Source organism: Bos mutus, chromosome 6 (genome assembly GCF_027580195.1).
Source record: "Bos mutus isolate GX-2022 chromosome 6, NWIPB_WYAK_1.1, whole genome shotgun sequence".
NCBI lineage: Eukaryota > Metazoa > Chordata > Mammalia > Artiodactyla > Bovidae > Bos > Bos mutus.
Genome location: NC_091622.1, coordinates 91089982 through 91117753, shown reverse-complemented (window position 1 = coordinate 91117753; position 27772 = coordinate 91089982). Strand labels below are relative to the sequence as shown.

The 27772-nt window shown below is 44.0% G+C and overlaps 1 protein-coding gene across 1 annotated transcript in view; it reads right to left on the bottom strand.

Annotated features, from left to right (window-relative positions):
- SHROOM3 (shroom family member 3) overlaps positions 1–27772 on the bottom strand; it is a 331713-nt gene that overhangs the window by 204338 nt on the left and 99603 nt on the right. Inside the window, exon 2 of the mRNA XM_005899153.3 lies at positions 10790–10944. Within this exon, the coding sequence (XP_005899215.2) occupies positions 10790–10944 (155 nt within the window). The remainder of the gene's footprint in view (positions 1–10789; positions 10945–27772) is intronic.

Here is a 27772-nt window from a genome sequence, read left to right as displayed (position 1 = left end):
ACCATACAGCATTCCTTTGTACATGGCTAGTGTTCAGTGCATAGCCTGTGAGCATATGTAACCCAATGAATAAAAATAGCAATTATCATTATGTGCCACAAGAAAAATGTCCCTTTTCTCATTACAGTAAGGGAGTCTTATTGCATACCTCTCAGGAAGCCTAATAATGTGTTACATGAATTTTCCACGGAAAGGAACAACTGGTTAGGAAATCAAATACTAGATTTCTAGACAGTGACATTCAAACCTAAGACTCCAGGCAAGCCAAAAACTGCTCTGAGTCTGGTCCCAGCAGGATTGAAATACCTCCTCAAAGCATACTGAGCAAATTCCCATGATGCCAGGCCTCCTGGAAAAGTTTCTGGGGGTCGAAGGCCACTGCAGCTGCCTCCTTCCCATCTTCTCAACCACTTGCTCAAGTGGAAAAAATGCTTAGAGGGTAAGTTACCACAGTTCTCAATTCTCCTGACTCCGCCTCTGGGGAAGCCTAGTCCTGGGTCCTCTGAGGGGATGCAAACTGTACTGCGGTTTGGGGTTTGTGTTCATGTCCCAGGTATCTGCAGCCCTTGCCCAAGTGAAAAAGCGCAGAGAGTAGAAGAGCGAAAGGACAAGTAAAGTATGGGATCGGGCAGCAAGGCGAGAGGGTCATCGCAAGGGTTGGAGAGGCAGGGAGGCTGGAGCTGCGTATAAGAAGCTCAGAGCTGTCCCTACTGCCCAGGGATGTCCTCAGGAGGCACCGGTTCTTGCAATCCCCCACCTCCACAGAAGACTCAGCCACAGAGCACAGCATGAGGCCCCCTTTTATATCCTGAGAGACAATTCTTGGAACTTACAAGGGAGGAGGGAATGGCAAACCACTCCAGTATTCTCGCCTGGGAAATCCCATGGACAGAGGTGTTCATGGGGTCTCAAAGAGCTGGACACGACTGAGCAACTAACACAGGCACAAGGGACAAAAATCTTTCTCATGTGGCTTCTGGGTCCAGGTGAGATAGAAGAGACCATATTTGTTGTCACCGAGTGCCTGGAGCTTTAAGAACAATTTTGCAACTGTCTATCAAAAGAGTACTGTTCCTGGACATCCCTGGTGGTCCAGGGGTAAGAATCTGCCTCCCAAGGCAGGGAACACAGGCTTGATCCCTGGGTCTGGGAAGATCCCACACGCCTTGGAACAGCTAAGCTCGTGTGCCGAAACAAGAGAAGCCACCACAATAAGGAACCCACACGCAGCAACTAGAGAGCAGCCCTGCTCGCCACAACTAGAGAAAGCCTGCTTGCAGCAATGAAGACCCAGTGTGGCCAAAAAATAAGTAAATAAATAAGTCAATTAATTAATTTTTTTAAAAATATTGTTGTTCCGTTTCTACTTGTCCTCAACTCCTGCCTGTCCACCCGAGAGTTATCTTTTGACATCATGATTTTCCCTAAAGGTCACATCTTGTGCTCAAAAACACTACCTTTTCAAATTACTCAGCCTGTGCTACATACATGTGCCCATATAACCTAGCCATTTTTAAATTTCATACACCAGGAGATGAAAGACACTTGTCTCAGAGCTCCCTTCAGCAGTCTGAGGGTCCTCTTCCGTATTCAGCCTCCCACCAAGGAGCTCTGATGTGTTTCAGAATCAGAATGATTCCTACTCAAGTTCTCCAGAGAATATGGTCTTTTTCTCTGAATTCTCATTCCAAACTTGGGCCTTGTTGGTACTGTCTTTCAAACTACATTTCCTCTGAGCAAAAAGGGTATAATCAGAAATTTAAAATCCCTATGCCCTCATTTACACAAGCAAGTCAAATTAGTGCATTAAATAGGACAATCATAAGAAAATGCTTCCCTAGTGGCTCAGACAGTAAAGAATCTGCCTGCAATGCAAGAGCCCCAGGTTTGATTCCTGGGTTGGGAAGAGCCCCTGGAGAAGAGAATGGCAACCCACTCCAGTATTCTTGCCTGGAGAATTCCATGGACAGAGGAGCCTGGCGAGCTACAGTCCACGGGGTTGAAAAGAGTTGGACATGACTCAGTGACTGACACACACAAGGAAATGCAGTCAGGGATTTCTCAGGTGGTCCACTGGTTGAGGATCCACCTGCCGATGTGGGTTGACCCTGGAAGACTCCATATTACCCAGAACAACTAAGACCATTCACCACAACTATTGACCCTGTGCTTCAGAGCCTGGGAGCCACAATTAGTGAAGCCCACGTGCCTAGAGACTGCTCTGCAACAAGAGAAACCACCGCAATGAGAAGCCAGGGCAGCCAAAAATAAATAAATAAATAAATAAATAAATTTACCAAAAAAACCCCCAGAAACTTAATCTCAGAGGGATTGATCTGAGCTCTCAGTACCATGACCAGTACACAGCAGAGCTGCGATTGGAATCCCCATGACATGGACTTCTCTTCCCGAGCTGTTTGTCATCTCATATCTGAGAACTGGCAGCTTGAGGCGGCACAGGCTGGTTTAAAGACAGCTAATATATAAGAAAAAAAGCACACAACAGATGTTTTTCATGCTCTGGGAAAGTTTCCACCCTCTCTTCAGACTGTGTTGCTTTAAAAATAGGGATTTACATTTCAATTTGCTTTTCAAAGCTCTTAATGAACTATTTCTTTAAATTGTTTTGGTTTCAAAAAGATGTTAGGTGGTTAAGCAAAGTAAGACTAAGATGCTTTAAGAATATAGCCACTTTTTTAAGGGAAAAGAGTAAGGCAGGTGTGGGGGCAGGTAGGTGGCAAAAATGTGTGCAGAACATGAGGAGGGGATAGTGATAATATGGAAGAAAGTGTTTCTTTCTTTCTTTTTAAATAAAATGTAACCATGAGTTGGAAAAGGAACTGATTTGCAAAAATTCCTTTTTTAATGAATAGGTATTGGAACTAATTTTGTATTCTTTAGGAGGACCTTTAAAGCATGGCACTCATTACCAGATTCTTCTTACAAGATCACTGACTTGCAAATCCTTGGCGAGTTACAGTCTCACAACTCAATCCAGACATAAAAAGGTCATGGAAACCTGACACGGAGGTAGCAGGTGTGGGAGCCACCCATCCCATTCCATTCCAATTAAGTCATCCGCCCGGTTATAAAAAGAATTATGCTGCTAACCCTCAGAAATGTGGGATGGTCTGCTCTGGGAAGCGTGGGCCGAGGGTGGTGGTGAACTTAATTTCATCACCATTTTTTGTTCAGATGGAGGGAGCAGCTGTAAGGCAACAAATAGTTTTATTTCCAGAGGCTAATGGAGAGCCTCTAGCCAGCAGGGTGCACAGAGCAGTGAGACGCATTTCCTCTGAACTACCCAGGAAGTTCAAGGTCAGTGGGGAATCTAGTTTTTCCTAGATGAGTTAAAAATCAGTTCATTTGGTTTTTCTGGGTTTGTTTTCGCCTGTTTTTTTTTTTTTTTTTTTTTAATTTTCAACTTTTTTTTTTAACCCTCAAAGGCTTTTATTTTACTTTTTATCTTTTGGTGGTGCCAAATGGCATCTTAATGCCCTGACCAGGGATCAAACCTGTGGCCTTGCATTGGCGGTGAGGAGCCTTAACCATTGGACCACCAGGGAAGTCCCACTGCCTGTTTTTTAAGCATCACAAATATTTCCAAGGCAAAAGGCAGCTGGGTGAAAAGCACTAGCTCACTGCTTGAGATGCCAAAAGCTCCAAAACCTACTCCTCAGAGACCTCCATGTTCCTTTAGGCTACTTGCATGTGGCCTTGGGCAAGTCCCTACACATCTTTGGAAGCAGTTCCATTATGTCTACCTCCAGGCAGCGCTGTGGGCTGAAAGGGACAAGACCCAGATTTTCACCCTGGCCCCTGCTAATTCTGATGATTCGATTCAGGACATGAATCTGAGTCCAAACACAGGGCAAGTCACGAAGCCTGGGAGTACTTGTATTTTAGACAAATGACTATTGTTTGCTTGTGTTTTACAAAGTCACTCTCCTTTCTCCTCAATCTCACTTTTCCGTAAAATGTGATCTTCTTCTACTACTCCTTCTTCTCCTCAAACATATATATTCAGTCAAATAAAAAATCAACAGTCCCAGGAGTTCCCTGGCCCAGGTTCAATCCCTGGTCAGGGAACTGAGATCCCACAGGTCACATGGTGCAAATAAAACGTTCCCTTCTAACATGTAAACTAATCAGTTCAGTTCAGTTCAGTCACTCAGTTGTGTCTGACTCTTGGTGACCCCATGGACTGTAGCACGCCAGGCTTCCCTGTCTATCACCAACTCCCAGAGCTTACTCAAACTCATGTCCATTGAGTTGGTGATACCATCCAACCATCTCATCCTCTGTTGGCTCCTTCCCAGCATCAGGGTCTTTTCTAAGGTGTCAGTTCTTTGCATCAGGTGGCCAAAGTATTGGAATTTCAGCTTCAGCATCAGTCCTTCCAATGAACATTCAGGACTGATTTCCTTTAGGATGGATTGGTTGGATCTCCTTGCAGTCCAAGGGACTCTCAAGAGTCTTCTCCAACACCACAGTTCAAAAGCATCAATTCTTCGGCCCTCAGCTTTCTTTATATTCCAACTCTCATATCCATATGTGACTACTTGAAAAACCATAGCTTTGACTAGACGGACCTTTGTTGGTAGAGTAATGTAAGCTCATAGACTAAACGAATGGGAAGGGGAGAAGCTATTCCAAATATGCAGGGATAGCAGGAAGATTCAGGAGTTAGATTTCATTTTAAAGGGGGCTCACTATTCCCCCACCCTCTGTCTGCCATTCCGAATCATACATGCTGCCTCCTATGCCCAGAAAGGCCACTTCCCCATACATCCTTCCCATTCAATGGAACCACTGCTGCTGCTAAGTCGCTTTAGTCGTGTCCAACTCTGTGTGACCCCATGGACGGCAGCCCACCGGGCTCCCCTGTCCCTGGGATTCTCCAGGCAAGAACACTGGAGTGGGTTGCCATTTCCTTCTCCAATGCATGAAAGTGAAAAGTGAAAGTGAAGTCGCTCAGTTGTGTCTGACTCCCAGCGACCCCATGGACTGAAGCCTACCGGCTCCTCCATCCATGGGATTTTCCAGGCAAGAGTACTGGAGTGGGGTGCCATTGCCTTCTCCTGAATGGAACCACTAATCGTGTGCTATGTTCTAGACAGTAAAATGGGCTTCTTGTAACAGGCAATTTATTGCAATACAGAAACAGACTCACAGACTTAGAGGATGAACTTATGGTTGCCAGGAGGGAAGAATGGGCAGAAGGAAAGTTAGGGACTTTGGGATGGACCAGTACACACTGCTGTATTTAAAATGGATAACCAACAAGGGATTATCCATGGATAACCAACAAGAGATAGCACAGGGAACTCGGCTCAATGTTATGTGGCAGTCTGGATGAATGAGGAGTTTGGAGGAGAATGGATACATGTATATTTATGACTGAGTCTCTCTGCTGTCCACCTGTACTGTCATAACATTGCTAATCAGCTATACTCCAATACAAAATAAAAAGTTTAATAATAATTTTAAAAAAGACATTGCTGCTGCTGCTGCTGCTAAGTCGCTTCAGTTGTGTCTGACTCTGTGCGACCCCATAGATGGCAGCCCACCAGGCTCCCCCATCCCTGGGATTCTCCAGGCAAGAACACTGGAGTAGGTTGCCATTTCCTTCTCCAAAAAACACATTGGGAGGCAGCAAAAATATATATATAAAAAAGAGGCAATTTATTTCACAAATACACAATTTCTTTTCAAGTGTTCATTCTTCAATCACCAACACTATATAGTGAATGTACATATTTCTCACTTAATTCTCACTACAATCCTTTGAGGTGAGAATCAAATGAATTAAATGACTTGTTTTCCAGGCAGCATCAAGCCTGCGTCACCATCTCACATGTCCTTTCTCCTAGAAAGGATGCATTCTACTTCCCAATGACTTACATGAGCCTTGCAAAAAAATTATAAAACGTTTACCATGAAAAATACCCCCAAAACTTTTCTTTGCCAAACCAACCATGGATACCAAACTTAGGAGTAGGATAATATTTGGCCAAGTTAGCACCTTAATGCAGAAGTTTGGGAGGTTGGATTTGCCAAGAAAAACGGGGGTTGGGGGACATTCTACTGAGGTTACAAATCCACTGGTTACAAGGCCTTTCTAAGGATCTGATTCAGGACAGGAATCAGAGTTCCAACTCAGGGTGAAAACACGAGATTAGATGCATCCCCAGCAGTTAACCTTAACAGTTTGTTCTGAAAGGGAAATGTAGCCTCGATTTTTTAAATTTAAAATGTAGGTGATCTGCAAACAGCAGTGAGTACTCCCTGTGCTGAAAGCACCTTGCATCTCTCCAGGGGTTTAAATGAAACTGGAAGACTCCTTCCTCTGTCTTTGCTTTCCATTCATTCTAAACATTAGTGGCTCTAGGACGTGCATCACACCTATCTGCCAAATAAAGTCTCCGTTGGTTTTAGAGAGGGTCTTGAGTACTGACTCTTATTTGCGTACCTGTCTGCTTTCCTGATTTACATCCTTTGTACTGTCCTTCCTTCTTCAGTTTCCCTTCAACTGTTTGTTTTCCTTTTCGAAGGTCTTTTCTTTGGCTCACTTCACATTGCATCATTTCTTCTCCATTTATCCACCACTAGCTGCAGACCTCTGTGTACTCAGCAGCAGACACATTCTCTGTCCTAGAACATCTGTGTCACCCCATCACTCCCTCCTCCCAGAGGACTAAACCCTGGCTTCTTTATGGGTCAGCAGATCTCCTAAGGCCATTGACCCACAACTCACTTGAAACTCTGCATTTCTCTTGTCACTGTAGCCTTTTAAGAAGGTGTTTTTACTTTTGATTGTTTCTGGTCACTGGGTAAGACACTCTCAAAACTTATATAAACATCACTACCCTGATCTGCATTCTTGACATATTTATGATAGATGAGGAAGCCTGCCAACCTGAGGTGCTGCCCTTGTCCACCCAAAACTAACTTTAAGAGAAAAGGAGGTAGGTAGAGATGGAAATGCCGATAAATATACATTTTCACTTACACAAATGATTTCTCCAGGAAACAGATTCCCTGATCACGTTTCCTGGAAGCCATATAGATCTTTTTTCAAAAATACAAAGATCACTTAGGAAAAAAAGGAAAGCTAGTCAATAAAATGGGCTTCCTGGGTAGCTCAAATGGTAAAGAATCTGTCTGCAATGCCGGAGGCCTGGATTCGATCCCTATGTTGGGAGGATCCCCTGGAGAAGGAAATAGCAACCCACTCCAGTATTCTTGCCTGGAGAATTCCATGGACAGAGGAGACTGGTGAGCTACAATCCATGGGATTGTAGAGTCAGACACAAGTAAATGAAATATCACAAGTTTCTCTGTCAGAATCAAGTGAGACGAGATGACATTTCTGGACATGACATGTGCCAAGATATAAAGGTAAGACCTCAGGAAAGCAACAGCTCTACTAAATACAAAGCCAGATTAATCCAGAGTATAAGGGCGTCTACCCAGTTCTCTGCAATGTAGGGGCGGAATGTCCATCCACGTCTACTAGAGCACATTCATAAATCCCCATCTCTATATATGTGCTTCCTTGAGAGCTCAGTTGGTAAAGATGTATGAGGAGTAAAGACTACCTTCTTTCGGAGAGTTCAACTTTAAAAACCAACACATAATAGATGAGATAAGACATATTCAAAAGGCATCTTAGAGACAAAATGTTTCCCACAGCAAAAGCACAGAGTGCAAGGACTCTTTAGTAACCTTATCGATCCCATTAACATATCTAAAGAAAGAATGTGTCAATCAGAAAGGGGATTCAGAGCGGAGGGCAGAGAAGTCATGAGATGGGAGAAGAGAGCTTTGGCAGAATGCTTCCCTGCAGTCCAGAGGGGAAAGGGCCCTGATTCAGCAGCTCGGGCATCTGGCCCGCATGGCAGATGCGTTCCTCGTGGAAAGATGGGCCACCTGGCCAACAGCGGGGAGGCCAGCACATTCTGGCGCCTCAGACCCACTCTTCAGCCTGAGATCAGCATGCAACCTCCTGACCTAGTTATGGTCAGACTTCCTATTTCATTTTCCTGTGGTGATAAAGTATACTGATTCTTGGTCACCTTGGGATATTTATTCCACTTAGAGTTGTGTTCTTCAAAATGAGCTAATGTGTTGACATTCTGGTGTATGTCTTTCAATGATGTGAATTAACATTCCTAAATTCCACGAGAGGGTGAGGGTGGGCTTCTTGATAACCAGGCACCCAGCATGTTCGGTAATAGGACAATAATCCATATCACCGCTGGCCTCTAACCTAATTCAGAAGAATAATGAGCAAACAGTGCACATTTTCTATGTACTTAGATTTTGTACATTAAATCTTCACAATTCCCTTGTGAGGCAGGAATTATTATTTCCTATTATTACTTTATAAAAGAGAGCCTGAGGTCACACAACTTGCAAACGACAAAGCCTGATTTCAATCCCAGGACTGTCTGTTGCCTGTTCCACTAGACAAAATAATTCAAACCTCGTGTCACCATCAACTAGAAGGCATAACCGGAAGCCAGCATGACTACTGTTCACAGCAGGAAACAAGACAACCCTCTGCAGAGGTTAATCGATAACCAGAGTCCTGTCAAAACATTCTGAGTGTGGATTCTGCCATCAATCCTCAACAGATACATGCTAGGGCTCTCAAACTGGCTTTGGGTTCCAATGTCAAAGTGAGTTCAAGGCTTTCAACACTCTCTGGACGTATGGAATAGGCCAATGGTTCTGAACCTTCCTACCCATCTATTTGAGAAATCGGCCACCGTGTTAGGAATGAATGCTTGCTTTACTCAAATACTGACCTACAAATAGTGCCTAGAGTTAGCCAAAAATAATAAAAATAATAGCAGCAGCATCTGTTGTTACCATGTAGAGTATTTCATTATGTTGCTCTAATCACTTTGTAAAGTAGCTATTTTAATCCCGATTTAAAAATAAGGAAACTGAATCTTCAACCAGGCTAAGTAATTTCCCAAGATCACATGGGTAGAAGATGACAGCCCTAGAATTTGAACCCAGGTCTGATCTGACTCTGGCGCCTATGCTTTGAGCCACGTTGCGTCACTGTCCACCAGAGAAGCAAGGTCTAGTTAGAAGGCCCTGAAGAGAAACCAGACCCAGCCCAGCACACTGCAGAGAGTCACTGGAGCCTGGGGACACAGTGGGACCACACCCACAGCTGTTATTTTTTTGTGGTTGGGAAGAGCTGCTTTTCTCCTCAGCACAGCCTCAGACAGTGAACTTAGAGGAATAAATGAATGCAGGAGTGAATGGAACTCTAGGACAGCGGTTCCCAACCTTCCTGGAACCAGGGACCAATTTCGTGGAAGACAATTTTTCCATGGACCAGGGATGGAGAAATGGTTTGGGGATGATTCAAGTGCACTACATTTACTGTGCACTTTATTTCTAATCTGGGCTTCCCTTATAGCTTAGTTGGTAAAGAATCCGCCTGCAATGTGGAGACTCCGGTTCGATTCCTGGGTAGGGAAGATGTGCTGGAGAAGAGATAGGCTACCCTCTCCAGTATTCTTGGGCTTCTCTTGTGGCTCAGCTGGTAAAGAATCCACCTGCAATGCAAGAAACCTGGGTTCGAACCCTGGGTTGGGAAGATCCCCTGGAGAAAGGAAAGGCTACCCGCTCCAGTATTCTGGCCTAGAGACTTCCATGGACTGTATAGTCCAAGAGGTTGCAAAGGGTTGGACACGACTGAGCGACTTTCACTTTCTTTCTAATCTTATGCCTCCACTGACTGTTCAGAAGCCCAGGGATTGTAGGCCTCTGACTTAAGAAACTATGTGAGGCCTGATGAGAAGACCAGCTTACTGTTGACATCTTAAAAATGGCATGGCTTGATTAATGACTCCTGAAGTTCCAGCCAACTTAAACATCCTTAAATATTATAACATTTAGTTGCCATGTGAGGTAGCCAAAACCTGATTAATGAAGAAATACCTAAATGTGTAAGCCCAGGACTTAGTAGGTCAGAGTAATAAGGCTCAAGTGGCCTGGTGAAGTGGGACCAGAGCATCTAGACTCCTCTGTGGCTCGTCCACTTACCAGCCTTCAGTGACCTGCTTAACCATCTTGCCTATACAATGAGGATAATGATAGCTATCTCACCAGATTCTGCACAGACTAAATGAACATAGTTATATATGTTAATGTAAAACATCTCCAGCAATGCTTGGTTTGACATAATGATTGCAAAAAATGTTTTAACTTCCTTCCACAGGTAATTCCCTCCACTAAGAGGTGTTCTCCTGGAGCTAGGAAGCTTCTAACTTTAAGGCATCATAAACCAATCACAAGGCAAACCTTTTCCAACAAAGGAATCACTATCACAACCAGAGAAACGAAACAAATCAAAGCAGGAATTCACTTGTTTTGATGACATCCTCTACCCCTGGGGGTAGGTCAGGTAAGTGGAATGCTCTCCAAGTCTCCAAGCCTGGGGCTGTCTCTGGTCCCACAGGGAGGCAACACCTCACAGAGCTCTGACCACATCGGGGATCAGGGTCACTTTCCATCAAGCCCAGAAATGTGGAAAGTACCGTGAACTCTGCCAAGCCAACACCTGCTGGGAAAACTAGGGTTTCACAAGACAGACATATCTAAAATGTCTTCACAGGCCACAAGATGGGCAAGAAAAAAGGAAAGTTATGTGGTGATGGGGGGGGTGAGGTACCATAAAATCCACACGGCGAGGTTTAAAGAATAGGCTCTTTACGGGAGGAGGAGGCGCAGGAGGAACCTGGCGCCCACCCGTCCTGCCTACCTGCGCACCACCAGCCGCAGAGTCTTGTAGGATCCTTTCACCAAGGAAACGGCCTCCCTCCGGGAGCTGCTCAGTGCCACCTCGTTGATGTTCACCACCTCGTCCCCAGCCCGAAGTCTGGAGCTCACCAGGTCCGCTTTGCCCCCTTCTTTGATCTGCTTAGAGAGAGGAGGATCCACAGGTGAGCAGCCTGTTTCCCGCAGAGCCCGCCCACTGCCTGTGGCCACGCCCACTCCCACCGTTTGCATCCAGAAGGCAGGGATGACCTCCTGTCTCCACACCTTCCAGCACCCAGCACCCAGCCAGCCACAGAGGGCATTCAGAAACAGAGTGAAGGGCTGAAAGAACTCGATTTCCACCCAAAAGCCACTCACGACCTCCATCTTCAGCACCCCCTCGAAGTCCCTCAAAGCAACTATTTTATTCCTTTAGAAGAAGTTGACTTCTTCTTACCTCATTTTTTTTTTGGGGGGGGGGGTTGTCTAAAATTAATAAATAATAAAATAAATAAATAAAATAATAAAATAGCCCTCTTCTGCTATTTGGGGGCTTCCCAGGTGGGGCTAGTGGTAAAGAACCTGCCTGCCAATGCAAGAGATGTAAAAGACACAGGTTCCATCCCTGGGTGGGAAGATCCCCTGGAGGAGGAATAGCAACCCACCCCAGTATTCTTGCCTGGAGAATCCCATGAACAGAGGAGCCTGGAGGGCTACGGTCCATGGGGTCGCAAAGAGTCAGACATGACTGTAGTGACTTAGTGCACACACACAAAATTATAACTCACTGGATAAATAAGCGGTGGTGGATCCAGACAATGAAATATTATTTAGCACTAAAAAGAAATGAACTCACAAGCCATGAAAAGGCGTGGAAGAACTTTCAATGCATGTTAATAAGTGAAAGAAGCCAATATCAAAAGGTTGCGTGTGGGATGATTCTAACTCTATGACATTCTGGAAAAGACAAAATTATGGAAACAATAGATCAGTAGTTAGATAGACAGGCAGAATAGACAGAGCACATAGGATATTTAGAACGTGAAACTATTCTGTGTGATACTATAAGGTGGGATACATGACATTATACCCAAGACTGTACAACACCAAGAGTGAGTCCTAACATCAACTATGGACTTTGGGTGATAAGGATGTGTCATTGTAGGTTCATCACTCGTAACACATGTACCACTGTGACAAGGAGATTGGCAATGGGAGAGGTTATGCAAGCAATCAAGGAGGGGGGATACATGGAAGCTCTCTCTACTTTCTGCTCAACTTTGCTGTGAATTTTAAAACTGATGGAATTCTCCAGGCCAGAACACTGGAGTGGGTAGCCGTTCCCTTCTCCAGGAGATCTTCCCAACCCAGGGATGGAACCCAGGTCTCCCACATTGCAGGTAGATTCTTTACCAGCTGAGTCACCAGGGAAGCCCAAACAGAAAATTACCTCACTGAGTTAACACATGTAGTGTTACTCAATCAGTTGTGTTTGACTCTCTTTGAGACCCCATGGACTGTAGCCCACCAGGTTACTCTGTCCATGGAATTCTCCAGGCAAGAATACTGCAGTGGGTTGCCATTCCCTTCTCCAGGGGATCTTCCCAACCCAGGGATCAAACCCAGGTCTCCTGCATTGCAAACAGACTCCTTACCGTCTGAGCCACCAGGGAAGCATTTTTTATAAAATAAATGAAGTCTGCTAAGAATCCTAATTCATTCAACAAAGTGATTCAACATTTGCTTTATGCCAGAAGTTGTTCCAGGAGCTAAGGCTTTAACAGTGGGCAAAACATACAGAAACTCTTTCTCTTCTGGTGCTTAAGGCAGAGGCAGAAAGCAAACACTAAACAGAGTAAACAAGTAAATGATGTTAGAAGTTGATGAAGCTGTCTTCCCTGGTGGTCCAGGGGTTAAGAATCTGCCTGCCAATGAAGAAGACACAGGTTTGATCCCAGGTCTAGGTCCAGGAAGATTCCACATACCTTATAGATATGCTTGAAGTACCCCACTCCAATACTCTTGCCTGGAAAATCCCATGGGCGGAGGAGCCTGGTGGGCTGCAGTCCATGGGGTCGCTAAGAGTCGGACATGACTGAGTGACTTCACTTTCACTTTTCACTTTCATGCATTGGAGAAGGAAATGGCAACCCACTCCAGTGTTCTTGCCTGGAGAATCCCAGGGATGGGGGAGCCTGGTGGGCTGCCGCCTATGGGGTCCCAGAGAGTCGGACACAACTGAAGTGACTTAGCAGCAGCAGCAGCTGGCTAATAAGTGTTCTGTGCATGTTTAAGGTGGGCTAAGCTAAGTTCACAATAAACTGTGGAAAATTCTGAAAGAGATGGGAATACCAGACACCTGACCTGCCTCTTGAGAAACCTATATGCAGGTCAGGAAACAACAGTTAGAACTGGACATGGAACAACAAACTGGTTCCAAATAGGAAAAGAAGTACGTCAAGGCTGTATACTGTCACCCTGCTTATTTAACTTATATGCAGAGTACATCATGAGAAACACTGGGCTGGAAGAAGCACAAGTTGGAATCAAGATTGCTGGGAGAAATATCAATAACCTCAGATATGCCGATGACACCACCCTTATGGCAGAAAGTGAAGAGGAACTAAAAAGCCTCTTGATGAAAATGAAAGAGAAGAGTGAAAAAGAGTTGGCTTAAAGCTCAACATTCAGAAAACGAAGATCATGGCATCTGGTCCCATCACTTCATGGGAAATAGATGGAGAAACAGTGGAAACAGTGGCAGACTTTATTTTTGGGGGCTCTAAAATCACTGCAGATGGTGATTGCAGCCATGAAATTAAAAGACACTTACTCCTTGGAAGAAAAGTTATGACCAATCTAGAAAGCATATTGAAAAGCAGAGACATTACTTTGCCAACAAAGGTCTGTCTAGTCAAGGCTATGGTTTTTCCAGTGGTCATGTATGGATGTGAGAGTTGGACTGTGAAGAAAGCTGAGCACCCAAGAATTGATGCTTTTGAACTGTGGTGTTGGAGAAGACTCTTGAGAGTCCCTTGGACTGCAAGGAGATCTAACCAGTCCATCCTAAAGGAGACCAGTCCTGGGTGTTCATTGGAAAGACTGATGCTGAAACTGAAACTCCAGTACTTTGGCCACCTCATGCGAAGAGCTGACCCATTGGAAAAGACCCTGATGCGGGGAGAGATTGGGGGCAGAAGGAGAAGGGGACAACAGAGGATGAGATGGCTGGATGGCATCACCGAGTCAATGAACACGAGTTTGGGTAAACTCCAGGAGTTGGTGATGGACAGGGAGGCCTGGTGTGCTGCGATTCATGGGGTCACAAAGAGTTGGACACGACTGAGCAACTGAACTGAACTGAACTGAAGCTAAGTTCAGTAGGTTAGATGTATCAAATGTATTTTTGACTTAATGATATTGTCAACTTACAATGAGGGTATTGGGATATAACCTTATTGTAAGTCGATGAAGACCTGTATATATATATATGTGTGTGTGTGTATTTTTTCTTTTCACAAAAATGACATTATGCTACACCCACCCCCTCGACCATCTTTTGGCTTTTAACAGAGAGCCATTAAACTGAGGTGATTAAGAGTTTGAGGCGTCAAACAGGTAATTTAGGTAAGAGAAAGTCACTTATTCTCTGGAGTCTTCAGACTCCCACGTTAAACAGGAGACAGCAATAGCAGTAGTGCAGGGAGGATGAATGAGATAAGCCACCTGAATTGGTGAACACGGTTCCAGCTCCCAGATTATGGTAAGATTTTATAAGTAGTAGCCATTGTTTTCAAAAGTCATATATATCATGAAGATACTTCCTTTTATAGCAGATCCTACGATAACATCTTGGTACAATTCATTTAGCCATCCTTTCTTGTTGGTCATTTCCCCCTGCCTTTCTACCCTTTTCATCCCACTAAACTTCCCCGCCAACCTCTTGAAGATTCACTTTCCCCCCAAACATACTAGGCACACTCTAACCTCAAGCCGTACCCGAGTGGCTCAGTTACCCTCTACCTGGATCACTCCCCACTACACAGCACCAGGGTCACCTATGAAAACTGCAGTATTCCCTCATGGTTAAGAGCTGGGGCTCTGGAGCCAGATAGTCTGGCTCTGAGGCTTCCCAGCTGTGTGACTCTGAGCAGTTTATTTAACCTTACGGTGCCTCAGTTTCCTCTTCTGTAAGGTGATAGGGTTTACCACAGAGTCTGTCATGAGGATCAAGTGAGTTCATCAAGAAAAGGGCTTGGCACATACTGTGTGTGTGTTAGTCTTCCAGTCGTGTCTGACTCTTTGCGTCTCCATGGACTGTAGCCCATCAGACTCTTCTGTCCCTGGAATTCTCCAGGCAAGAATACTGGAGTGGGTTGCCATGCCCTCTTCCAGGAGATCTCCCCAACCCAGGGGTTCAATAGGATGTATTCAATAAAGTTGATGTCTATCAACTATCCATCCTTTGAGGCCAAGTTTAAATCCCATCTCCTCTAAGCCTTTTCTGATCTCTCATAAATATCCCCTGACTCTCTTGCACCTGCAATCTGTCCTTTAAGAAGTGTCCCCTCACCCGCCCCCTGCCGCATTGTTGGGGAAGCAAATGAATAAAATACTACATAAACTGTGAAATGACATTACAGCATAATAAACTAAATAGATAATTTACCAGATAGATAGTTTATTATTGTTATACTACTTGAACACAATGCTTGTGGTTATCACACTCTGTCTTTCGGCACAGCTATTTAAGTCTGTGCCTGTTCCCTGCCCACAGTCCCACCTTATCCCCAGCTTGGGCTGTGAACTCTGAAGAGAGGAACTGACTCCATCTTTACTTAGCCCAGAATGCCTCCCCAGAGGTTTGCACACAGGACCTCCTCGTGCTGGTTCATTCATTCAGCCAAGATTCACTATCTACTGTGTGCCAGGTATACAACTAAAAGCTGAGGGGACAATGATGAACACCACAGGCACAACAGTCCTATTTAAGTCCCAGTTTGTAGAATTAAATCTCCTCTCTGCTACTCTACTATTTGCCAATATTTTCAGTAAGATGAGAATGAAATGAGGCCTAGGAAATAACCGATTTCTTATATTAAAAAGGAAGTCAAGAAAAGCTCATTTGTACAGTTGATATGATGTTTTTCTCATGACTGATTTAAGGTGAAAGTAAACGTTACCAGAAAGAATGGCCTAAAGAGTTTCATTGTTGTTCACTGTTCTGATAAACTATTTCTATAACCCTTTGTATTTAAAGAGTTTCTCATAATCTCTTGACTTTGAACAGAGCTTTGAGGCTTAAAGTGCTTACTTTTAAAAAAATTTATGTTTTTTAATTGAAGGATAATTGCTTTATAGAATTTTGCTTACTTTAAAAAAGTTAGTAAAGATAATTATGTATAAAACTGAAAAAAGTTGGGGCTGGGATGATTTTTTGGAATGGTATAGCTTCTCAGGTGGCTCAGATGGTAACAGAATACACCTGCAATACAGGAGACATAAGAGACGTGAGTTCAATGCCTGGCTTGAGAAGATCCCCTAGAGAAGGAAATGGCAACCCACTCCAGTTTTCTTGCTTGGGAAATCTCATGTACAAAAGAGCCTGGCAGGCTACAGTCCATGTGGTTGCAAAGAGTTGGACATGACTGAGGGACTAACGCTTTCATTTTCACTTTTTTTTACCAACCATTAGTTGGGTACTTGTTTTGATTCTCAAATCTCTCTAGACTCTCTGATTGATTCATGCTCTCTTCAGATTTCCTCACTGGAGATGACTTTTAGACCTTTCCTCTAATCTTTTGCATAAGCCTTCACCCTATATTTTCAGTTTCTTTTTTCCTCTTCCTCGTTTTTCCTCCAAATACCCCTCCTCCATCATGAAACTGCCTTATCAACCCAGATAGAATCTCTCTCTTTCTCCTCCACACCATTTCTGCCTGCCTGGAGACAAGCCACAGCTCTGCCTTTGTCATAGGTATTTCTGGCCATGCTCTGTCCCCTCTTCTGGGTTTTAAACTCCTGGAAGTCAGAAACTTCTGTTCACAGATATTTTTTGAGCATGTACCAAGAGTCAGGCACTGTTCTAGGCCTGGGGAAAAGTTAAGGAAAGAAGCGTACTTTACGTTCTCCTTTCCTGGAGTTTACATTTTAGCATATTCTTTCCTTTTGTTAATTGAAGTATAATTGTTTTGCAATATTGAGTTAGTTTCTGCTGTACAAGGCAGTGAATCAGCTATATGTCTACATATATCCACCCTCTCCCTCCCACCTCTCCCCCATCCCACCCCTCTAGGTCATCACAGAGCACCGAGCTGAGTTCCCTGTGCTGTACAGCAGGCTCTCACTAGTTATCAATTTTGCACATGGCTGTGTATATATATCAACCCTAATCTCCCAATTCTTCCCACCCTCTTCCTCCCCCACCGCATGTCCACTTGTCTGTTCGCCACGTCTGTGTCTCTATTTCTGCCCTGCAAATAGGTTCATTTTACCACTTTTCTGTATTCCATGTTATATGCATTCATGTACAATATTTGTTTTTCTCTGACTTGCTTCACTCTATACGACAGGCTCTAGGTCCATTCAGTTTTTAATATAGTTCATATCTTTGCATTAAAAGCCTGATGCCTGCACGAAGGCAGTTCAGAGGACACGGTAATAATGGTGGTTTAGTCACTAAGTCGTGTCTTGAGACCCCGTGGACTGTAGCCCTCCAGGCTCCTCCGTCCATGGGATTTCCCAGGCAAGAATACTGGAGTGGGTTGCCATTCCCTTCTCCAGAGGATCTTCCCAATCCAGGCATCAAACCCAGGCTTCCTGCATTGCAGGCAGATTCTTTCCTGCTAAGCCACCAGAAAAGCCCCTTCAGAGAACATATAGTGACCCAAACAAGGCTGAGTTCTTTCTGTTCTTTGGGTGCTTCAATTCATCTATGTACTTAACTCTCCCTGGAAGGTCAGGCAGTTTGCAGTGAGTCAGTGGAGTTCAGGAAGTTCTGCTTGATGCAAGGATTCACCCAGGGGTTCTATTCCAAAAAAAAAAAAAAAATCAAGTCCCAGTCGGTCCAAGTGAGGCTGGAATTGAGCCAGCTGGGCACAAAATACAGACCCCTCATCTAATGCCTTTTGACTAACCACATTAAGGACTGCCGTCTCAGTCTGTGGATTACCTGGGACCCCCATGTTCCCCTCTTCCTCGTCTGCTACTGGTTCTGCCACCTTCCTATTTGGTAGCATCAGAGTCAGTGGATATTCTACCTGTTGGTCACTCAGGTAGTAAGCCTGATTGCCAAGGAAGTGGAAACTATTGGCCAAGACAAGACTGAATTCACCTTAATCAATATGGTTGACTCCATTTATTATCACAAATGAGAAATTGAGATACTGAGATGCATTTTCTGATGCACTAACAACGTAATTGATTTCTAATCTACTGAGGCTGACTAAATGCATAAATCTTACATTTATATCAATTAGTCACAGTATTTTTTCAGGTATGTAAAAAACAAAACCTTATTTTTATAGAGTTCAATTTCTATGTCAGATACTAACTTCTGGGGGAAAGTCAGTCATTTCTATCATTTTTTTGTGCATTTTGGTTAAAACCCATCCTATTCAAAACTTCTCTCCTCCCTGTATTTTTTTCAGGATGTGGCATCTGGTTCAAGGGAAGATCGCGGTCACCTGATGTTGGTGGACAGCCTGGCCTATTTTTTTAATTATTATTAAAGTAGAGTGGTTGATGACATATTATTAAAGTATGTTGTCCAAGCTCTGCTGGACAGCAAAATGACTCAGTTACACACACATATACATTCTTTCTTTATTGTCTCATCGATTACGGTTTGTTGTAGGATATTGAATATAGTTCCCTGTGCTACACAGTAGGACCTTGTTGTCATACTGTTTATCTAAAATCATTATTATGACTTTCTAAAAAAACTTATATTTACAAAAGGTTTAACAATAATTCTCTTGAACTATTCATCAAAGAGGATTATACTTCTAACCTCATGCCCTGCTGATACTGTCTGTCAGCAAGACTCAGTGAAAGATGAAGCTTATTATTTTAAACCCTTGGACCAACACTGGAGCAGCTGAAGAGGTCACTGGCGTTGTTTGTTCAATTTCACCTGCAGAGACTTTACTTATTCCAAGAATGTGATGGTCAACAAGTTAAATGACTTCAGATAATGTACCTTGTACAACTGGGTGGGAAATCCCTAAGCTAACAAGGGGAGAAGGCGATTATACATCTGGAAAATTAGAAGGCTTCTTCCCTTCTCAAATTCTAAATGCATCCACACCTTTAGGATTAAACTAACTTTCCTCCTACCACCATGTAAGGAGTTGGTTTTTTAAACATTTATAGTCTTTTACATTTCAATACATTTAGCTCCTGACATAGTGCCAATCAGGGCTTCCCAGGTGGCACGAGAGGTAAAGAATCTGCCTGCCAATGCAAGAGACAAAAGAGACTTGTGTTCGATCCCTGGGTCAAGAAGATCTCCTGGAGGAGAGCATGGCAACCCATTCCAGTATTCTTGCCTAGAGAACCCCATGGACAGAGGAGCCTGGTGGGCTACAGTCCATCGGGTTGCAAAGAGTCGGACACGACTGAAGCGACTTGCAGGCACGTAGCACCAATCATAGTAAGTGATTAATAAGCCTTTGTTGAGCACATCTGGAGAAGCTGATTTTAAATAAATACAATACCAGGTGATACATTCATACATTCAAAACATGATACAGGCAAAATATAGGTAAAGGGGAGAGTTGTGTGTCTGTGTCAGCAACTGGATGTGGGTTGCAGAGGAGCAAGAAATAAGACCTGGGGACTTCCCTGGTGGTTCAGGGGCAAAGAATTAGCCTTCCGGGGCTTCCCTGGTGACTTAGTGGTAAAGAATCCACCTGCCTGTGCAGGAGATATGGTTTGATCCCTGATTCGAGAAGGGATCTTCTTCACATGCATCTAGGTCCATGTGCTACAACTATTGAGCCTGTGCTCTAGAGCCAGGGAACCGCAACTACTGAAGCCCTCACACCCTAGAGCCTGTGCTCTTCAACAAGAGAAGCCACCGCAATGAGAAGCCGGTGCACCGCAACTAAAGAGTAGCCTCTGCTTGTTGCAACTAGAAAAAAGCCTGCTCGGCAACGAAGGCTCAGCACAGCTGAAAAAAATATAGAGAGAAAATAATAATGAAAAAGAATTAGCCTGCTAATGTAGGAGACACAGGTTTGATCCTTGGTCAGGGAGCTCGAATCCCACACACCCTGGAGCAACTAAGCCCATGTGCCACAACTACTGAGCCCATGTGCCCTAGAACCCGAACTCCGCAACAAGAGAAGCCACTGCAATGGGAAAGAAGCCTGTGCACCGAAACGGGAGAGTAGCCCCTGCTCGCCACAACTAGAGAGAAACCCATGTGGCAACGGAGAACCAGCACAGCGAAAAATTAATGAATTAAAAAAGAAAAGTCAGGCCCTTCCTTTCCCCTCTCCAAGACTCTACCCCCTGCAGCCCAGTCTAGATGCACAAGCATGAAGCTGCCCTCTGGGTCCTGTGTTCCTCTTCTCCCGGCTTTGTGCCCTCCAAACGCAAATACCGCGACTCTATGCCCTGCCCCCCAGCCCTGTTCTCCGTCTTAGGTCATCACAACAGCATCATCTGCAGCATCACTAGGATCAGAAGCACATCGTGGGCAGCAACCTGGTGATCCTCTTGCAACTTCCATTAGATCAGGTCACCCTCCTCTGCAAGACCCTCGTCTCCACACTCGGAGCAGAAACCAGAGCTCTCCCAGTGCACCACGGCCACTGCTGGGTTTGGCCTCCTCACCTCTCCACCTCCTGCTGTTCTCCTTCCTGCTTACTCAACTCCAGCCCAAAGCCCCCTGAGGCAGGTGGAGTTTGTCAGGTAAGCTCCTGGCTCAGGCAGGCTCTTGTACCTGTTGTTCCCTCAGCCTTCAATGCTTTTCCCTCGAGTCATCCCTTGCCCATCCTCTCACCTTCTCCAGGTCTTTACACTAATTCAGCTTCTGCAGGAATTTCAGCCTCTTCTCTTCCTTCCCATCTTTCGTTTTTTCTTCAGCACTTCGGTCATGATCCAACTCACTATACTTTTAACTTCTGTATCTTGTTGATTGTCTCTCTCCCCCATGTCGGCTGCATGGGGACAGGGACTTGGGTCTGTTTTGTTCACTGCCATGTCCCCAGTGCTCAGGACTGCATGGGGGACATAGGGCTGCTCAGTATTTATTGTATAAGGGAACATCAGCACTGCTAGCAGCTGTTGCATGCCTTCTGTGTTTTGGTAACTTTATTGCATCATCCGAAAAGTCACAAAGATTCTGTAAGATACTATGATCTCCTTTTGCTATAAATGCAAACAGTAAAGACTCAGAGGGGTCAGATGACCTGCTCAGGGTCGCAGAGTCAGTTACACTGCAGAGCTGGAGCTGAAATTCAGAGCCCACACTCGCCAGACTGCTGCCAGGAGAATTCCCCAGGTCTCTATCCCCAAGCTGACACTTCTTCATTTGTCTGCCTGATTCTTCACACACCCAAGAAAACAGTCACCCCACACTCCTGTGTCCTGATCGTTCTTTCAGGGATCCTAGGAACTCTGGAGCTATGATATGAGCTCACAGGTTCACAGCTTCCACAGGACAAAGAGTTGGCATTGCAGTGCCCCGGCGCAGGGAGATGGCCTGGCCAAGTGCAGCTGAACATGTAATGGTTTCCATTTACAATTCTATCTGGAGTTTTAATTAAAATCAAACTCTTCTGTGGTAGACATCTACCACAATTGAATGTCACCTGCACTCTAATGTCTGAGTTCTTGAGTGATTTCTTTTCCTCTCCTGACTACTTTCGTTCCTGGATGGTGCCAAGAAAGGAGTATGGGGAGAACAGAGGACGTCAATAATTCACAGTCAATCCAGTGAAATACACAATTTGTTTGCTGTTTTGTGAGAAGAAATAAACTCTCCATAAGTGGAAAAATTATATCAAAGGAATAACAAACTACAGAAAGATTAGCAAATAAGTAAAAAAATATTGTTAAGGATCTTTCAGACAAAGCTGTTGGAGCACTGCTTTTTATTCACTTAGAATTGTCATTATAACTTGGTGGGCATTCTTGGTTTTAGACTGTACATAAAGTAGGAACAACCAGATAAAGTGAAATTTTAAAAGTTCCTCCCAGGAACTGGATGGGGCTCTGAGGTCCTATGAAATGAGCAAGCACTTCTCGGACCCCAGAACTAACCTCGGGACTTAAAACAGAGAAACATCCCCTTGAGTTGCCCTGGGTGACATGAGAGTACAGGTATGATTCTTCCCTTTCTCATCACCTGCTTCTCATCTAACCCCAAATCATTAGGTTTATACTGTTGAAAACTCCCTTTTCCAGTTATAAACTGATGTGTATGGTAGTAGAAGAAAGAACACTGGGTTAAGAGTCAGGAATGTGCTCACTCAGTTGTGTCAGACTCTTTTGTAACCCTATGGACTGTAGCCCGCCAGGCTCCTCTGTCCATGGGATTTCCCAGGCAAGAATATTGGAGTTGGGTACCCATTTCCTACTCCAGAGAATCTTCCCGACCTAGGGATTGAACCTGAATCTCTTGGGTCTCCTGCATTGGCAGGTAGATTCTTTACCTCTGCACCACTTGGGAAGCCCAAGAGTCAGGAATCCTGTGCCCTAATCCAGACTCTGGCCTTTTTTATCTGTGGGTTCCTGGATGAGCCTCTTATCCATAACATGACCTGTTGGTCATCTATTTCCACTTAAGATGACCAATAAGGAAAATTCCAGTTTTATTTTGAATTGGAATACATATACACAGCTTCCCAGGTAGATTTGTGGTAAAGAGTCTGCCTGCCAATGCAGGAGCTGCAGATTTGATCCCTGGGTCGGGAAGATTCCGTGGAGAAGGAAAGGGCAACCCGCTCCAGTATTCTTGCCTGGGAAATCCCATGGAGGGAAAAGACTAGCAGGCTACAGTCCATGAGGTCCCAAAGAGTCGGGCACGACTGAGCACACACAGATACAACAGCTACTACTTAAAATTATATAATCACATTCTTCTGTTATTTTCTTTTTCTTTTTTTTAAATTTATTCAGCTGCTCCGGGTCTTAAGTGGCAGCATGTGGGATCTTTGACCTTTAGTTGCAGCATATGGGATATAGTTCCCTGACTAGGGATCAAACCCAGGCCCCTTGCATTGGGAGTGCAGAATCTTGGCCTCTGGACTGCCAGGAAGTCCTCATGTTTTGTTATTTTCTAAATACAAGGTATATATCCTTTACTTTCCAAGGTTCATCAATTGGATGGAAGGAAGATAGAGGCAGGGCGTGTAAGAACTGGGGGCTCGAGAGGTAGACCACATGGGTAAGAATCTTACCTCCTGATAATGGGCATTCTTAGGCAAAATATGCATCATCTCTTTAGCCTCAAAATGGAAACAAGACGACAAACCACACAGACTTAGTGTAAGGATCACATGAACTAACGCAATGAGGTGTCCTTACACGTAGCAACGGCTCCATAGACATGTTTCCCGAATTACAGGGTTTTGAGGTTTTATTTAATAAGTTTAATACTTTTCTGATTGTTTCCACCACAAGAATATAATTACAACTGCAGAGACCAAGGGGAAGACATTTGCTGGGAGGAGGAGAGAAGTTATTTACTTAAGAACAGGAGTCAACTTGATTTATAAGTGAAATAGGAGACAGTCTTTCCTTTGGAGGGAAGCTTTTATTTCAGAGAAGGGTCTCAGGGCAGGAAGTTACCCAGTGACACCTTATGAACCATCCAAATGAGATGCAGCCCCTGAAAACCTAGATGTGCCCACAACTCTTGATTTACTGCTCACAGGGCGGAAAGAACTGATTTCTAAGTTAGGGTATAAGTCAAGCTTCACTGAAGCCACCTGAACCACTCAAGGGTCATTAACTTGCAATTGTGGAGGTCAGAAGTCTAAAATGGGTCTCACTGCGCTAAGACCAAGGTGTTGTCATAGCTATGTTCTTTCCAGGGGTGGAGGGCTCTAGGGAAGAATCCATTTTCTTGCCTTTTCTAGCTTCTAAAGGCTGCCTAGTGGCTCTTGGCCTCTCCTCCATTTTTCAAAGCCAGCGTTCACCAGTTGAGTCTTTCCCATGCTGTCTCGCTCTGACACTGACTCTCCTGCCTCCCTCTTTCATTAATGAGGACCCTTGTGATTACACTGGGCCCACCCAGATAACCTGGGGCTTCCCAGGTGGCTCAGCCATAAAGAATCCGCCTGCAATGCAGGAGACCTGAGAGGAAATGGCAACCCACTCCAGTATTCTTGCCTGGAGAATCCCATGGACAGAGAAGCCTGGTTGGCTGCAGTGCCTACGGTTGCAAAGAATCGGACATGACTGAAGCGACTTAGCAAGCATGCATGCACCCAGATAACCTAGAAGAATCTCCCCAATCTCAAGTTCAGCTGAATAGTAATCTTAATTCCATTTGCAATCTTTTTTTATTTGTCTGTGCTGGGTCTTCATTGCTGCACTCGGACTTTCTCTAGTTACAATGAGCGGGGGACTAGTCTCTAGCTGTGCACAGGCTTCTTACTGTGGCGGCTCTAGGCGCACAGGCTTTAGGAGCTGCGGTTCCTGGGCCCTCGAGCACAGGCTCAGTAGTTGTGGCTCACAGGCTTAGCTGCTCTGCGGCATGTGGGATCCTCCTGTACCAGAGATCGAAACTGTGTCCCCTGCATTCTTAATTGCTGGATCACCAGGAAAGTCCCACCACCTGTGATCTTAATCCCCCTTTGCCATGCAATATATCTCCTGGTTTAAGATGTAGGCAACTTTGGGAAAGGGGCATTATTCTGCCTATCACAACCACTAACTAGCTCTGTGATGATAGGCGAAATTATTCCTTTCCTCTAAATATCAGTTTACTTTTTGGGAAAATAGGGAAGGTAATGATGATAGCACCTACCCCTAGGAACTACTGAGAGACTAAAAGTAAATTATGATAATGAATGAAAAGGGGTCCATAAATGTTAGCCTTTATCATCATCATCGTCGTTTACGGGGGAAGTAGGTCAAGAGGTTATGCACACTCAGTCCTCCCCTCCGTATTGCATGCGGTAGAATGAGCCACATCAGAGGCCTGGCCTCCTGCCTCTCCCCCATGCTTCCTTCGCCCTCCCCTGGTTCAGGACAGTGAAGCAAGAGCAAGCACCACGACTTGACGGACAAGGGACTACTCCCCTCCAAGTGGAGTCCTTTGAGCTTCTGGTGTTTGAACTAAGCTAGCTCTCACGTCTTAGAAAGAGACTTGTGAGGTAGTTCTAGCCCCAGACTAGTTTCTCAGAGTCCCTTGAATGCATGGAGAAGCCCTGGGAACCCCTGGGCTGTAACAAGAGCAAAACTCGTTCCTGAAGGGACAGGTGTCTGTGTGCCTCCGCGTGAATCCGAGCCTTCTCAGAAAGTGCACTCGGTTTGTTTTCCCTCTCAGTGAAGTCCCTGAGCCCCTTCAGTTATTCTGTGTCACACCCCAGCGAACTCCAAGGAGCTTCAAAGAGGGGAGGCGCTGGGCCTGTCCAGAGAACAAGAGGCCAAGGCTAATTGGACCTCAGTCCCCCATTTCTGCTCCATTCAGATCAAAGACTTGGGCAAGTACTTTCTTAAACTTCGAGGCATCTATTTATATTTTACCTGATTTCTCAAATAGTATCAGGAATCAGCCTGGTTATTCCATGTTCCTAAGAAAGATTCTTTTAATTGCCCCATTTGTTTACATTCAACCTACAGTGTTTTCATTCATTAGACTGATTCTGCTGTATTTATTCATGGAAATATACTATATTGTATATAATATACACACACGTATAGAATATATGTTAAAATGCACATATACAGAAAATGTTTATATAAACCACCTTACAAATGAGAGGAGAACTTCTCACATTAACCACATCAATGAGGAGCTTGGATCTTTGGAAAATAAATAAAATCTACAAATCACATGTGTATTTCATGTATTAATATTTCATAAGTATACAAAGTAAGTTCACTTCTTATCATCAATAAGATAGGAATAAGAATCAAAGGCCAATAAACATATATACATGGACATACATATGAAACATACAAGCTTCATCTCATTTTACTTTTGCTTTCTTTTTTCTTTTTCTATTTAGTTTTTTGTGGGGGGAGGCACCATGTGACATGTAGGTTCTTAGTTCCCTGACCAGGGATTGAACTGGCACCCCCTGCAATGGAAGCTTGGAGTCTTAACCACCAGACCACCAGAGAAGTCCCCTGTCTCATTTTAGATAACAGTTTCCAACTATTTCTTTGTCAAATTTATATCAAACTTTCTGACATACTAAGATGATTTAGTTTCACCTTTTTTTCCCTACTCCTGGCTCTGGGAGAAATTTTAGTGATCAAAAACTAGAATCAGGGGACTTCCCTGGTAGTCCTGTGGTTAAGAATCCACCTTCCCCCCCCCCCCCCGCCAAAAAAAAGAATCTATCTTCCAATGCAGAGAATACCCATTCAGTCCTTGGTCAGGGAACTAAGATCCTACATGCTGCGGGGCAGCTAAGCCCAAGAGCCACAACTACTGGGTCACTGCAACAAAATATCCCATGTGTCACAACTGAGACCTGACACAGCCAAATAAATATATTAATTTTTTTTTAAAAAACTAGAATCTGTGGCAGCAAGAAGAAAAATGACTAATGTCTAGATGATTTGAATGTTTGAGAATCCATGCCTTAAAAAATGCCATAGCTATCAAACCTCTAGCACTTAGTAAAAATGCCTTAGCTCTACTGTTTGAGAGCTTCAATGGAATCTAATGGTTCAATCTTAGGCCAGATATCCAGATAAAGCTTGTATGTTTCATATGTATGTCCATGTAAGAAAAAGAAACATAAAGAAAAATCCACCTGAATCAGAAAAACAGTTGTTATTCAGTCGCTAAGTCATGTCTGACCCTTTGCAACCCCATGGATTGTAGCCCGTCAGGCTTCCCTGTCCTTCACCATCTCCCAGAGTTTGCTCAAACTCATGTCCATTGAGTTGGTGATGCCATCCAACCATCTCATCCTCTGTTGCCCGCTTCCCCTCTTGCCTTCAAACTTTCCCAGCATCAAAAAACAGTATTTAACCTATTTAAAACATTTAATTTAAACTTATGAACTTTGTTTCCCAAAATTTTTCAAAGTTTCTCCTAGGTTTTTAGATTTATGATATTAAGAAAGCTTTAGCTTGCAACAAGCAGAAATGTAGTGTGACCAGAGTGGCTATTCTTACTGCTATTATCTTAGAGGAACTGACTTCTTTGTCTTTGTAAAAGAATTTTCAAGAGTGGCTGATCTAGAAGGACCCTGAGTAAGAAAAATCATACAGGCTCACCTCTAGTACAAGATACTGATAATAATAATATTCTACTAGTCACTGTTGTGAACTACAAACGTTTTCAAGCTGCATGACATTCTGAGAGCAGAGAGAGACCTGAACAGGAACCAGCCAAACGATTTCTTAACCCAGGAGTTCTGAACAATGACTTGTTTACTTATCATCTACCAGAGCCATATAGAGGTTAAGCTCTGAAACCAGACTGCCCAGGTTCAAATTCTGCCTCCATGCTTAGAAGCTATGTGACCTTCAACAAGTTATTTGACCTCTGTGCCTGTCTCCCTGTCTGTGAGATAATGTTGATAATACCTGTCACAGGATGGTTGTCAGGATTAAGTAAATGTTTAGAAAAACGCCATTTAGAAAATACCCAGTAATTCTCAATTTCTCTCCATACCTTATATTCTCTTCCAAAATATTAGGAATATAAATACCTCTTTTATATGCCTCACAGGTTATTTTAAAGGTTAAGATTAGAAAAAGTTTATAAAACATTTGAGACACGGTACTCTAAACTATTAGAGTGACTCTACGCTGATCTGGAAGTTGGCTCAATAATTTTAACCAT